The sequence below is a fragment of the Helicoverpa zea genome, chromosome 13, assembly GCF_022581195.2.
Source record: "Helicoverpa zea isolate HzStark_Cry1AcR chromosome 13, ilHelZeax1.1, whole genome shotgun sequence".
Classification (NCBI taxonomy): domain Eukaryota; kingdom Metazoa; phylum Arthropoda; class Insecta; order Lepidoptera; family Noctuidae; genus Helicoverpa; species Helicoverpa zea.
Window position 1 is genome coordinate 6,173,638 of NC_061464.1, and position 13,772 is coordinate 6,187,409.

Below are 13,772 nucleotides of genomic sequence, written 5' to 3' on the forward strand. Positions count from 1 at the left end.
AGGCAAACAGTAAAATATAAATAAAAGTCAAGATAACAATTCATCAAGTTTCTTCTATAATTAATTAATTAAATATACTATAATACATCTAGTTGCGCTTAATCACTCTCTGGCTTCTTACGTCCAAATGGATCTGTCCAAATCTTCATATCTGTAAAGAAAATAATGTTTTGGATTAATATAAAAAAATCTTTGTAAGTTTTTATAGCCAGGATATATCTATCACTAGCAATTATAAATTTCTTTATTACAATTATAAAGTTCATGGTTGCATTTCTTAACGAAATGATTGTTAGAATTAGTTTATGTGATGGATATACTCACTTCCAGGTTGAATATCTTCCTGCCTAATATTCTTCCGTGCCTCCTTTTGAATCTTTCCTAAAAATAAATAATTTAATGTATATCAATATCGTTCAGGCTTAGGCTATTTGTTAGACGACAAAAATGGATTGAGAGTGACAATAGCTGAAAATCGAGTGCACCATGGAATTGGCTGATGGCCAGCAGTGGGCTTACACGACCCGATGATGATGGTGAAGGTTTGTAGGTTAAAGAATTGTGGACCATTTGTTTTGATGTTTGAGAATAAACTTACTGTATTCCGAAGGGTCAATCATAGGGGCTATCGCAATAGGATAAAGTGCAAGTCCTAGGAAACCTACAAAACCAGAAACAAAGGCAACATAACGCCACCCTCGGAAAAATGCCATTTTATGTAATAGATTGGTCAGTGGGTCGTCTTAGGGGCGGATTTCGAGAAATTATTTTATCAACAATCGGTTCATTTTTCGTGACACACTACCAGTTTGACTTTTGACAAGTGTCATTTTTACCAGTCAATGTCAATTTGACATAATTATGTTTAAAAAAGTTACTTACACTCTAGGCACAAGGCTTTTTACCATTAGTAGCTCATCAGTACTGTACACCATCAGTGTTTCGTGATATCACGAATGATGATGATGGAACAGATGGACCGAGTCAACTGCCTGTTCATCAGATCAAAAGGCACCGCTATAAAATCTAACTAGAACAGGCCGCAGGAATTTTGTTAATGCAGCTTATACTTAAATACTTATGTATTTTATTCATTTATCATCTTCTGAACAAAGCAGAATAGCAGTCTCCTTGAACATTATGAATTTCGTGCAGGAATACCATTGATCAATTTTTAAGTAGGTAGGCAGCGTACCTAAATAGGTAGGTACTGAACACGAGATCTTACCTTTCATATACTCACCTGAATCTTATCAAAGCCAGCCATGGCCAAGCTGAAAGTGAGTGCTTTCGCTACAGTAAATGGTAGGAATTACTCACGCTGGCTAGGGGACGCTAGCACCCTGCCCTACGCGACTCATCATCATCTTGCCCTTCATCATTTGATTTGGGGTCGGCGCAGCATGTTTTCTCCTTCCATACTCCTCTACTGCCGTCACCTTACAAGTAATATTTATACCTACATACCTACGTCTGTTAAATACTTATTACGTGAGTGTGCAACTGTGGGTACGCTTTGTATGTGATTGAACGATTAAGTAAATAGATTCTAAATAATCTACAATAGCAATTCGATTGACGCATCCCTTAGTTCGATAGGGTCAAGTGCCTTCTAATCAGTGAGTCACGAGTCAGATAGTGTGCACCAAAGTATATAGTCAGACATGGTTCAATAAGTTTACAGTTACAATATTGTCATAATTAATTGACTCATTGAAACATTCATTGTTTCTTGTTGATTAATTAACTTTTGTTTTTTATAATAATCATGCTTCATCGTGGGTACTTTCGTGATACGAATATTTACCTAATAGTTAGTCTTTTAGGTACCGTCAGCAACACTAAAATTTCGAAAACAATTTAGGCATTTGCTGACTGCGCCCTAGTAGTTCTTATTGTTCATTGAAATTAATTAGGCAATGTTACATAACTTTATTTACCTAAATAAAGGATATAAATAGAATCCATTAAGAATATTTTAAAAACACTGAATAGGTAAACTTTATTTATTTAAAAACAAGAAATTATTATTTGCTAAGTACTTCCCTACCTACTACCTACTTATATTATTTTTTAAACAATTAATTACACCTCGTTAGGTAAGGCACCTCATACTTTTTTCGCTTCATGCTTGGAAAAATCTAGCATACTTTTATAAACCACTTCCTAGATCCTTAGAGGTCACCCTACAAGTGATATGCATTAAGGAAACTAGTTTTTGCTTTTTATATCGTTGCAGAACCAGTTTAACATCATGATAAATCTCAAAATCCTAGGAGCATTTCAATTTGCTAAAATATTTTAAAAACAACGATTCATACCTACCTACATCTTATTATCATTCTAAATAGATGTGCTTACTAAGTACCTACCTACGGCTTTAAAGGACTGGATCCACCCCTTTCTTGGTGCGATATCATCAAATGACCCCTCCTGTTGTGGGTGTGGAGGGAGTGTCAGTCTCACACTGACTTAAACCCACCATGTTCCTTATGGAGCCCTTTTGTGTACCAGGGCCGTGGTAACTGCTTTAAGCAATCCCACAGCCCCGGCAGATGGATCCGCCCCTGACTTGGGTATCCACCGATACAATTCCTACAGTCAGGAAGTGCCAAGATTGTCGTATAAGGAATATAAACAAACAGACTCTTCACCAATGATTGGTAGATGGTTCTCAGTACCTACCTAAGTAACCTAATATAGAGAGGTTGTTTGTGTGCACAACAATTATTGTAAACACGACGTCATTGAACATTGACACTTTGTGGGGAGCGCGAAAATATCCTGTTGCGTAAATGTGTGGTTTTGTAATCGCCTTATTGTTCTGTATAACTATAATTAAGTACCTAATGATAATTTCTGTATTTATATAGGTACAGTTTTTGCCCTTTTGGTGGCCCTTTTGGTTTTTGAACGACGTAGGCCTTTTATGTAGGTACCTATATAGGTACCAGGGCCGCGGTAACTCTTTCGAACAACCCGCAGCCCCAACCCTTTTGGTGGATCGGATTTTGTTTAGGATTAGCAAGAGGCCCACAGGCACGTACCTACACCTGAAAGTTATCTAGAATTACCAATTTAAGATATTTATAAAGTTTCGATTTTTTAATTTCCCTGCGGTCTTCAACTGCGTCACTTGTCAAATATTTAGCATACATACTTACCTACTGAGCAAAAATAAGTAGATAAACAATACACATATTTTATCGTCACAATTTTCGTCACCCACATTTCGCTGATAATAAATGACGTTGCCTTTGTTATTGTTTTGGAATTCGGATAACATAGAAACTTCTAGTGGTAGAGAGATAAAGGTCATTAGTTAACTTTGTTATCTATGTGAGAAAGTGAATTTGTAACAGATATTACAAGTAGCTACTACCATTTTCCAAAGCAACCGTCAGTCAAACTTCGTTCATACACCCTTTAAAGTAGGTAGATGATGATAGATGCACACATACACATCCCTTATAAAATAACTAAGGTCTGGTAGTCCCTGACTCTTGGGCTAATAGACAATCACGTAGAAAATTTCCCGTAGATGCAGCACTCCATAAATCTAATTAAGAAATGCTTAATCTCACCAGTCGTGACAAAAACCTTCAATGAAATACTTACCACCTAGTATTTTATCAATACGTATAGGTACCTACCTACTTCTCTCTCATATGTTTAATGTCTTTGTAAGTGTAATGATAGTTACTGTAATAATATCTGACTATGGATAGGTATTATCTAGTTATAGGACTGAAGTGCTAAGATAATTTCTTAAGGTTAACTACGTACCTACCTATAGGTATCCTTATTTACTTACCTACCATTTCAACCTGAGATTACTTATAGCAAAGTAGATAAATCAACAGAAACTAGATATACCAGTATGTGTGATCTCCAGCAAGAGTAAAAAGTGACCAAATTGCAGTACAGGTCCTCTATAAATAACGACTTTACGAAGGTCAATTGGACATTTAATAAATATAAAGACAGGAGCAGACAGAATGTCTTTTAGGACAAAAATAACCTGTAAAAAGAACTGTTGTAAGTATTTGAAACTAGCTGTTTTCCACGGTTTCATATGCGTCTCCTGGGAATAGGACCTATTAAAATCTCAATAACATACAGAAACAGTCTCAACTCCAAAATTAACAAAATAAAAATACGATATGAAAAATAAAACATTTTATTTACTATCTTTGGCAATAACATCGTCTTAATCAGATCATTCTAAAAGATTAGAATCTAAAATATCGCCGGAATACGGACTACTGACACCTTCTTCTAACAATTGCATTAACTTGGCGTAAACAAGTGTGGGCGCATCCACAGCATACAAAAAGTCTATATGATTAAATTCCTTTAATGGCACTATGTAATGATCTATTGGGTTCACTAACTGCACATATAAGTTCGTCACATCAATGTCACTTGCTAACCAATCGTTTTCAGAACCGAATAACGCTATGGGTAAAGTGATTTTATGCAATGGATACTCAGGAGGAGTTGCGGTCCCGTACCTTTTGAAGTTTTCTACAGGTCCATAGTCAAACTGCTGGAATTTGCCAGCCTGCTTTATTTCTTGGGCGTAATGAACCAAGGTCTTTGTAGAAGCGCCGGCCGGCACATGTCCCAATATTAACGGTAACAATGTCTTGTTGAATTGTCTTTCATCGTGTCCACATAAAACAAACATTGAGTTCTCACATATCGCTTCCTCATAATGATTTATCTCGCAAGCATGTTTTGATAACCACCTTAACACCGCATTTTGAGGAAGGAACTCATTAGCCCCGAGTAGCTTCATTAAATACTCTATGTTATCGCTGTACTTAGCCAGCAGTCGTATCGGACTTTTAATGTCTGTCATGTACGCAACAGGAGCAAGAGCGAATCCTGCCCTCAACACTTTATTATAATGGGTTTTTGTAGATAACAAAGCGAAAAGCACTGTCGTTCCCATCGAATGTCCAATATAGTTAATTTTGACGTCCCATCCTTTGGCTTCCATGATGTAATCTATGACTGCCGGAAGGTCGTATTGACTCACCTCATGAAACGTGAAGTTCCAAAATTCAAACGTGTCAGGATTTATGGAAACATGAGCTCGAGAGTAAGTATTACCTCGTACGTTGGCCAACCAAACATCGTAACCAGCATCAGACAAGATATAGCCCAGTCCCTTCTGAGGTCCTGGTATTATCCAATCTGCAGAGCTGCCAAGCAGCCCATGATGCAGTAGCACTGTTTTTCTAGGGCTTACTTTACTAGAGGAGTTTTTGGAATGTGGAATCCTGTGTACAGTCAATATATATCCGTCACTCGTCATAATAGTGTGGGACTCTGCCGGGTAGCCGTGGATAGCTATCAGTTGTGGTGTGGTCATATGGATAGTTGGGTCGTCGTCGGAGCACTTGTCCTCCATTCCACCTGGTGCAATAGAATCAAAAATTTTATTCTCAGATGACCGAGCTTCCTCAACAAAATCTCTGAATTTTCTTTTTATTCTGGCTTGTTTCTCATCGTTGCTTTCTCTCTCGGGGTTTGGGTTACTGGTGCTGTTATTTGAGAAGTAATAAGTGATTTTCTTCCGCACATTATCGACGTAAAAGTTTTTCAGTCTGCGTCCTCGTTCGCGCACATAATTTGTGAATTGGCTTGTTTTGTTGGACAAGCTGTCGAACATGCTCGGGAACCATGAGATCTCTCGGCACTCACTGGGCGGTAATTGTGTTAGTAGTATGAATGTAAACAACACTAGTAGTGGAAGCTTCATGTTTGCAAGGAGCGGACGCGACGCGACGACCGATCTTCCAGCGACTGAACTCGTTAATGGAGCAGTCGACACTCGAGCCATTTATTCCCGCGCGAGAGGTCAAGGGGAAACAATGAGTAATCCATAACAGACTGATGCACGTATTCGAATATATAACAAACATAAGACTGCTGATAAACAAAGTTCATTTTGTGAATCATTATATTATTTCCTTCAATTCAAGTTATCTATTGGCTAGTTAGCAATTAAGCAATAATAACATATATTATTTTGTTTACTCATGTAGTTATTTCTGGTGATACCTACCTACCTAATTGCTTACTCATTAAGTTTGTGAATATTTACTTAAACAGTTTTTGTTTGTTTTAGAAATGGTTATTTAATGTGTCGTGCACAAAGAGCAAAACATGCTTTAAGGGTAATCCTAGCTATAGTTCGGCCATTCAGAGAATGCGTTCCTGACACGTCGCGATTGAACTGACGACGTAACTTTGCAATGGCGTTGCAGTTACGATAAAAATATTTTTGCTGGTTGTTTACCGTTTTAACAATTGAGGAGCATTAAAACAACATTATTATATCAATAATCAATGAATGTTATAATTTTGTGCCAAACTGAGTGTCAAATAACTTGGTAAACAATATTTTTCTAAATCTATACTGCGCTATTACAAGGTTATGTCAGCGGTTTATATTTTGTAGTGCTGTGCTAAAAATAACAGGCAAGTATCGTAATCTGTTCTTATACAGTTATAATATAAAATAATACGTTTTGATTTTCTTTTTAAGAATTGGAAAATAATGGACTATAAGACTTAATTATAACGTTTATGAAATATAAAAATAAAACTATGACCAAACCGCATTTTTATACTTAGATTAAAAATGGTAACCCCAAATGGCGTTATGGGCCGCCATTTTGTGACGCTAAAACAGTCGTCCGTTGTCGTTTCGTGCGCATAGACCACGTTTTTCAAGTGTTTTCGATCTGTTTTTATTTGATTACCCGGCTTTTGTTAGACCGAGATATCAGGATTGATTCTGTTATTGATAATAATATAATTATACATGTAGGCGAAGATGATGATGAAGACACCACCTCCTCAAGCAAAGCAGAGTCTGATTAATATTCTGTTCGCACATTCAATTCAATGTACTTGTAACAAAGAATAAATAAAACAATTTTATTATATGAATATTACCTTTTTTTGGTTTCCACTTAAATAACTAAAATATAAAACAAATGATTCCGCCAATTTAAAACGAAAATAATCTTAAAATAATGCGGCGGTTCATTTTGAAGGAACGGTAACGAACTCAGTGTTATGTTGTGCCCATCACTAGTCGTGACTAACTGATAGGTGTCAGGAACGCATTCTCTGAACGGCCGAAGTATAATAAGGCTAGAATAAACAGCAGTGGACAACCAAATTCTGTCTAACTTAAATAGGTTTTGCTTACCTACCCAGCCCCGGATCTTCAATTTTTTTTAGGCGGGGCAAAAACTGAAAAATGCCGCCCCGCCTACCTACGTACTTATGTTTATTTTCACCAACGAAAGTCACTTTTTTGGTAGGTAAAGGACTTAAAAAAATGTGTCCAAATCATTGTAGGCTCAAACTGTTCGCCAGGTTTAAGTTATGAAGTCGAGACAGACAGTGCCGGCTTTAACTCTACTAGCGCCCTGGGCGAGATTTCTACGGCGCCCCCAACTACAATTCAAAAAAACAGAGACATAATATGTAGTTACCGATTGCGCGAGCGAAGCGAGCGCGAATTTTTTTTTATAGTTAACAAGTCAAAGCAAAAATTACCTAAAATGTAGCCCAATCGTACATAAGTTATTGCTGGTTGGTGAATGCAAAAACACGGGAACACAGGTTGTGATTGCGCGAGCGAAGCGAGCGCGAAATTTTTTGTTATATTTTAGAACTCAAAACAAAAATGACTTAAAATGTAGCCCAAACGTAGATAGCTCTTTGTTGGTGTTGGCGCCTATGAATTAAAATTTTGGGACTTAAAGTAGTACCATAAATAGAAACTAGAAGTTACTTTCTTATTAATAAAAGGACTTAAACTTACTACCTTTTTACTACTTAACTACCTTTTTGCCTAGCAAAAAGGTAGCGTCGTTTGTAGACAAAAAAATTTTCAAAAATAAAAACAACTATAAAGTGAAGCAAGCCCGAAACAGCTTTTTTGAGATTTGGATCACTAAAAGTCCTTAACATATATAATAAAAGGCGACTGTGAAGTGAAGAAGCCGCGAGCGAAGGGAGCGCGAATTTTTTTGAGCATTGGAACATTAAATTAAAAGTAGCTATATGTGAAAAAAAAATGTAAGTGTAAAGTAAGAAACCGCGAGCGAAGCGAGCGCGAAAATTTTTGAGTTTTGGGACATAAAAGTAGTGTATCTAACGCGCGCGGCATTGTATGACAATACATTAATTTAATTGAAATTTCTTGGTCCAGGAGCGTACCGCGGCGCCCCGGAGCTCGCGGCGCCAGGGTTATTCGAACACCCTGCACCATAGGTTAAGGCGGTCCTGATGCTATCCATACATTTGGATACAGTTCTTGTAAGCTGCGATCTTTGATGAAATTTAAAACAAAAATAGGAGTAAAATTCTGATCAAGGATTGGTTGGGGGCGCCTGCGGCGCCCCTTATGTCCGGCGCCCTGGGCCGTCGCCCAACCGCGCCCTACCCTAAAGCCGCTACTGGAGACAGATTAATGTACACAAAAAGTTAATAAGTAGGTAAAAAGCGCTGTAAAGTAGCAAGCAGTCGGAAGCGCAAACTTTTTTGTTTTTGAAGACTCCATAAATATTTTTTTTCGCTACATTTGACTTATAAAAGGTAAGATAGCGCGGATTAGACTAATGAAGCCAACAAGGCAAAGCCTGTGTAACATTGCGCGAGCGGAGCGATCGCGAAATTTTTTGAGTCTACGACACAAAAGTACCTACATTGTCAAGCAACAAGTAGCCGCGAGCGGAGCGAGCGCGAACTTTTTTAAGTTATTTGTTTGAAGACTCACAAATCAAACTGGGAATCATGTACAAATAAAAAGAAACCGTGATTAGAGCGAGTGCTATTTGTGTTCGTTGATTGGGTGCGTAAAAATAATAAACCATCAGAAAAACAGTACAGAAACGGTAATTTAACCGCGAGCGTAGCGAGCGAGAATTTTTTCACTTAGTTGGAGGATGTTATGAAAAATAATCAAAATGATCAATTAAACATAGCGAAGGCGACTTTTTTTGAAACTTTGCTTGTCAGTATCATGATACAATGGAACTTCCTTATCAAACGGGTGTAATTTCATCAAAATTTTCTGGTGGTGGGGCGTCCCGTGGCGCCCCCTGAAACCGAGGCGCCCGGGTTATTCGCACACCCTGCACCATAGGTTAAGACGGCCCTGTAGGTAACTATTATGGTAATCTGTGATGTAGGATTTAAAATCAGGCAGCCGCTTGATTTTGCCGCCCCCTGAATTTGCCGCCCGGGGCATGGGCCCCGGCTTGCCCCCCCCTAGATCCGGGGCTGTACCTACCTCAATAAAGTGGCGAAAATAAGTATTCTGTCCCATTTAAATTAAGTAATGTTCTTCATTATAGTGGTAGGTACTCCTCACCCTAATCGAATAGTTGGCCATCATATCTATCTATGTCACGTCACACATACCATTTGCAGAAAAATCTGAAACAAAAGCTATGGCGGTGCCTCCATATTCATTCATTAGCTAATTAGGATAATTCGATAAGTGATTGATTTGTGTTACATAATTATGGTACTTACATAACTAGTTGCTACAATTAGGTACCAGTTTTAAATTAAATGTTATGATGAGTAACTCATTGTAACGGAGGTGCCTGCCTCTCGTCTCGACTGCTCGTGATAAACTCAAAAATAACTGTATACGGAATTTTCCTAGGTAGGTAGCCCGAAAATAGCTGGTGCGGTCCGCTATATATAAATAGTTTAATATAAAACAATGGAACATAGCATTCTGATCAATGGAGCAATGGAACGTAGCATTCTGGGTATCAAAAGAACAGACCGCATACGCAACACCGTCATACGCTCCAAAACCGGAATTTTCGATGTGGGCCGAAAAGCAGCTCAATTAAAATGGAACTGGGCAGGGCACGTCAGCCGAATGCATCCTGACAGATGGGCCAACATCGTCACCCAGTGGTTGCCACAGGATGGTCATCGCAGGCGGGGTAGGCCCCGAAAGAGATGGCGGGATGACCTGGATGCCTACAACTCTGATTGGTGGGAGGTCTCAAAAGATCGAGAGGTGTGGAGACAAAATGGGGAGGCCTTTGCCCAGCAGTGGGACAGAACGGGCTAAGAAAAATTATATATATATATCGGGTGTGTCGTTCACAATCACATTAAATCATATCGCATATACTTTATGATATTCTATGGCGAATTGTAAAAAAAATAACCTAATCCATTCAGTGGTTTAACCACAGGATTCATTTTTCGTTTTTATAATTTACAACATCATGTGTAAAGCAGAGATAAAGTTAGGAGTATCGTATGTTTTGATCAGTTGACAGCTGTCAGTTTTCAAGGGAGAATTTCAGTTGTTTGTAATGACTGACTTTTATATGGTGTTCTAATTTTTGCACATTTTTATTCCATTTACTTTGTTTGAAAAAATCATTTCTTTATTTTTACGTATTTTTCTTTTATCTTTGTGTTAATCGACATATATTAACCAGTATATTGACGCATTTAATTTAATGTGATTATGAACGACATACCCGATATAAAACTAATAAGCTAAGTAATTATTCTCTATCGTATTTACCTACCACCATTTTCCTTATAAACAATACAATTTTATTTATAGCTAGGTACGTACCACAGCATAATAATTTAATGGTTTTTAATTATTACCTACCAACACAATGATATGCACCAGTGCAGTAGTAAATATTATTCTAATTAGCCTCTAGATGTGTACCTAAACATATCTTGGCTCTATCTTAGCCTTAGCTGAGTATGAAGGCCAAACCTGTCGAGGCCTAATGTTTAAAACCTGTTGGGCATGCATGAATATAGAAATTATGTTTAATGTTTTTGGGCATGAATGGAAAATAAAACCTTTCAAGGAAAAATAAATCTCTGAAAAGAAGGGTTCTGTAAGTCTTTTTTAACGTAGAGTAGGTTTGAAATCGTCAATTTACCTACTTAGTTTATTTACTTTGCTCAAAGGTGATGACCAATGTCATCTTTGTATAAAAAAGGCCTACTTACAGTAAAAAGTAGGTGGTTGCAGTAGATAGGTAGTGCCTATAAAAATATTAATTCATTTAAGTAGGGAGGAGTCGATGTTTGTTATGTTATGTTAGATGTTTTGGGTGCTACCTGTGGTGCTACGGATGTCACATCATATTACACCATGTGACTACTAGGGTAATCTGTGCCTACAGGTCCAGTCGGTATCTAAATATCAAATGCTGCATTAGGTAACACTTCCTACAAAGATAATATGCTTATCACGCTATCAATCGTAAGTAGATAGGTAGGTACTCGAAGAACATCCATCACCACAATATTACAAGTAGCTTCATTTCCTAGAGATCATTTTAAAGCCAGTAGAAGCTCGTACTTTTTTAAGACCACGATTCATTATGATGGTGTCCATTGTCAAACAAAGAACTTAGGCATCTACCCAATGTACCTACCAACATAGGTAAGAATATTCGGTGCACCACCTATGTAGGCTTATAGGTAATATCTATATGCTAACTGCGTAGAAGGTTCCAGTTCCCCCCCCTCCCCCCTCTCAGGTAGTATCATTTATTTAGTGCTTCAAAGTATTGATCGCTCGGTACTTAGGTACATAGGTAGGTACATCTTTGCATCTCACTTCCACTTGCATAGTGCATCGCAATTGGTTATTGATTGCCGAGGAGACCTGAAAGCTCTGCCCGGGCTACTAAGTTCCTAAGGGAGGTGGTAACTAGTGTGGTGAATAGGTACCTACATCCTGACGCGTAGCTATTTAAATCACTGTTACGTAACGGTAACAGTTTAGTAGTAGCTATTTTGTACCTAATCCGTTCCGTTACGTCACAGGGTTTTCAGGAACAAATATTTGTAGATATCTACCTACGTCCCGATCTGGTTATTTACTTGTAGATAGTATTGAAGTACTCTAAAAGGAAAAGTTTTTGACAAATCTGTGTCTGGGGGATAGTGATCTCACAGCTGTAAATAGGTATTCACATAAATAATATTATGTATTGAATATATAATATGTATTAATTGAGTATTGAGTATGCAGATAACCTTTGACCCGACTAGACTTTTTGCACTGGCAATGGGATGTGTCATTTATTAAATGTGGTCATCCTGATTGTACAACGAATCTTATGGTACCTATAGGTTTACTTACTTAAGTAGGTAGATATAACCTAATGACTCTATTTTTACTACATTCCTGACTATTATTTGTTATCTTTGAGAGATATTAGGTAGCTATATTTTTTGGAACAGTGATCCAGAACTGTTACTGAGGAAACACGTCCCTTAAAGTGCGTCTACCAGACTACGCTGAAAACTGGGAATGATTTAGTACCCATCCGGAGTAGTTAGGAGACGGACGCGTCCGCGGTAATTGACATGTCTTATTGCATAACTAATTATTTCCGTACAAGATGACAGTAAAACAATTGAGAGCTTTCAAGCGTCGCGGCTCCGCAACTCCAATGGACGGGACTAGGTGACTTTAGTGCTTCCAACATTACTTCAAGACCTGGGGTAATGTTGGAAGCAAATCAAGCACTTCAAATATTGAAGCAGGGGGGTAAATTTGGGGGGTTGTGTGAGAGCAGAAGGTTTTGTGACTTATGAAACTAACTAAAACTAGGTAGGAAGTGTAGGGCATTAGTAATCTTTCATAGTTTCGAAACCCTTTGTTCTGCGCGCGGCACCTGCTCTGCTTCAATATTTGGCGTGCCTTTGTAGGTCAGGTAGGTATAAGGCCGTATATCACAGGTCATTGTGATCTACGGTCTCTACACTTGAACGAAAGGAATCATGAAGGACAAATAACAAAAAGCTAGAGAAAGACAAATACTTATAAACAGTGATTGTACTTCTGAACAAATATTGTAAAGTACAAATGTATTTTTGTGATATAGGTATAGGTACCTAGAGTTAAGAACAAATATTGTAAAGTGGATTAGGCCTCAAGGGGATACCACTTTAAAAAAAACGCACCTATTGCTCTACCTCCGGGGTGGTGTGGAAAAGAGCAAAATGTTTTGACGACCAACAAGGCTACATATGTCTTGTTTCAACTACCTACTTCCGTATAGACATACCCGTTTTACTACTAGTCGGGTAGGTACGTCACCCTAAAAATGGGCTTCAGAAACAGGAACTTAACTACTTACAAAGTTTTGTTCACCTTTAGTCTTCTGGTGGGGGAATGCTGCAAGATTAGACAGGCAAAACGTGCTGAGCAGTACCAAGCTAATGCGATTGTTAATTGCGAATATAACCTCATTTTTAACCGACTTCCCAAAAAGGAGGAGGTTCTCAATTCGGCCGGTATGTTTTTTTTTTTCTATTTAGACCTTTTAAACATCGACATTTCTTATAATTTACCTACATACATATGTAGCATTCATGGGCGTGGCCAGTCGTGGGCACATAGTCAGCATTTATGTACCATGAGCGTTTAGTAGGTACCTAGGTACCTAAGTTTTTGCAAGTTAGTTTGAAGATTCAAAAAGTAAATGCAGAAAACTTCAAATTAACAAAAAGACGCTAGCGTAGCGAGTGCAAATTTTACTACAGGAAAAATCGGAAGCACTTTTCTTGGTAGTTGGAGGAGGTTGGAGGACTAAATATCGCATTTTTCTTTAACGGAGAAAGTGAAGATGTCAAGCTGCGCCCATGGTAGCATTAGGGATGATTTATATTAGGCCGGGCCGTGTCCGGGGCGTGCTGTGTACGTGGCTCGTACGGGG

The 13,772-nt window shown here is 38.1% G+C and overlaps 2 protein-coding genes across 2 annotated transcripts; both read right to left on the bottom strand.

The window, feature by feature from the left end:
- Window positions 1–33: 33 nt before the first annotated feature.
- LOC124635604 (small integral membrane protein 20) lies at window positions 34–827 on the bottom strand. The gene is made up of 3 exons (XM_047171534.1): window positions 599–827; window positions 325–381; window positions 34–151 (listed from the first exon to the last, which is right to left on the bottom strand). Exons 1-3 carry the CDS (start codon window positions 711–713, stop codon window positions 99–101), a joined length of 225 nt encoding a protein of 74 aa, XP_047027490.1. The 5' UTR covers window positions 714–827; the 3' UTR covers window positions 34–98.
- A 3,337-nt stretch (window positions 828–4,164) lies between these two features.
- On the bottom strand, window positions 4,165–5,866 carry LOC124635979 (gastric triacylglycerol lipase-like). Its single transcript, XM_047171939.1, has one exon. The coding sequence runs from the start codon at window positions 5,849–5,851 to the stop codon at window positions 4,220–4,222; it is 1,632 nt and encodes a 543-aa protein (XP_047027895.1). The 5' UTR covers window positions 5,852–5,866; the 3' UTR covers window positions 4,165–4,219.
- Window positions 5,867–13,772: the final 7,906 nt, after the last annotated feature.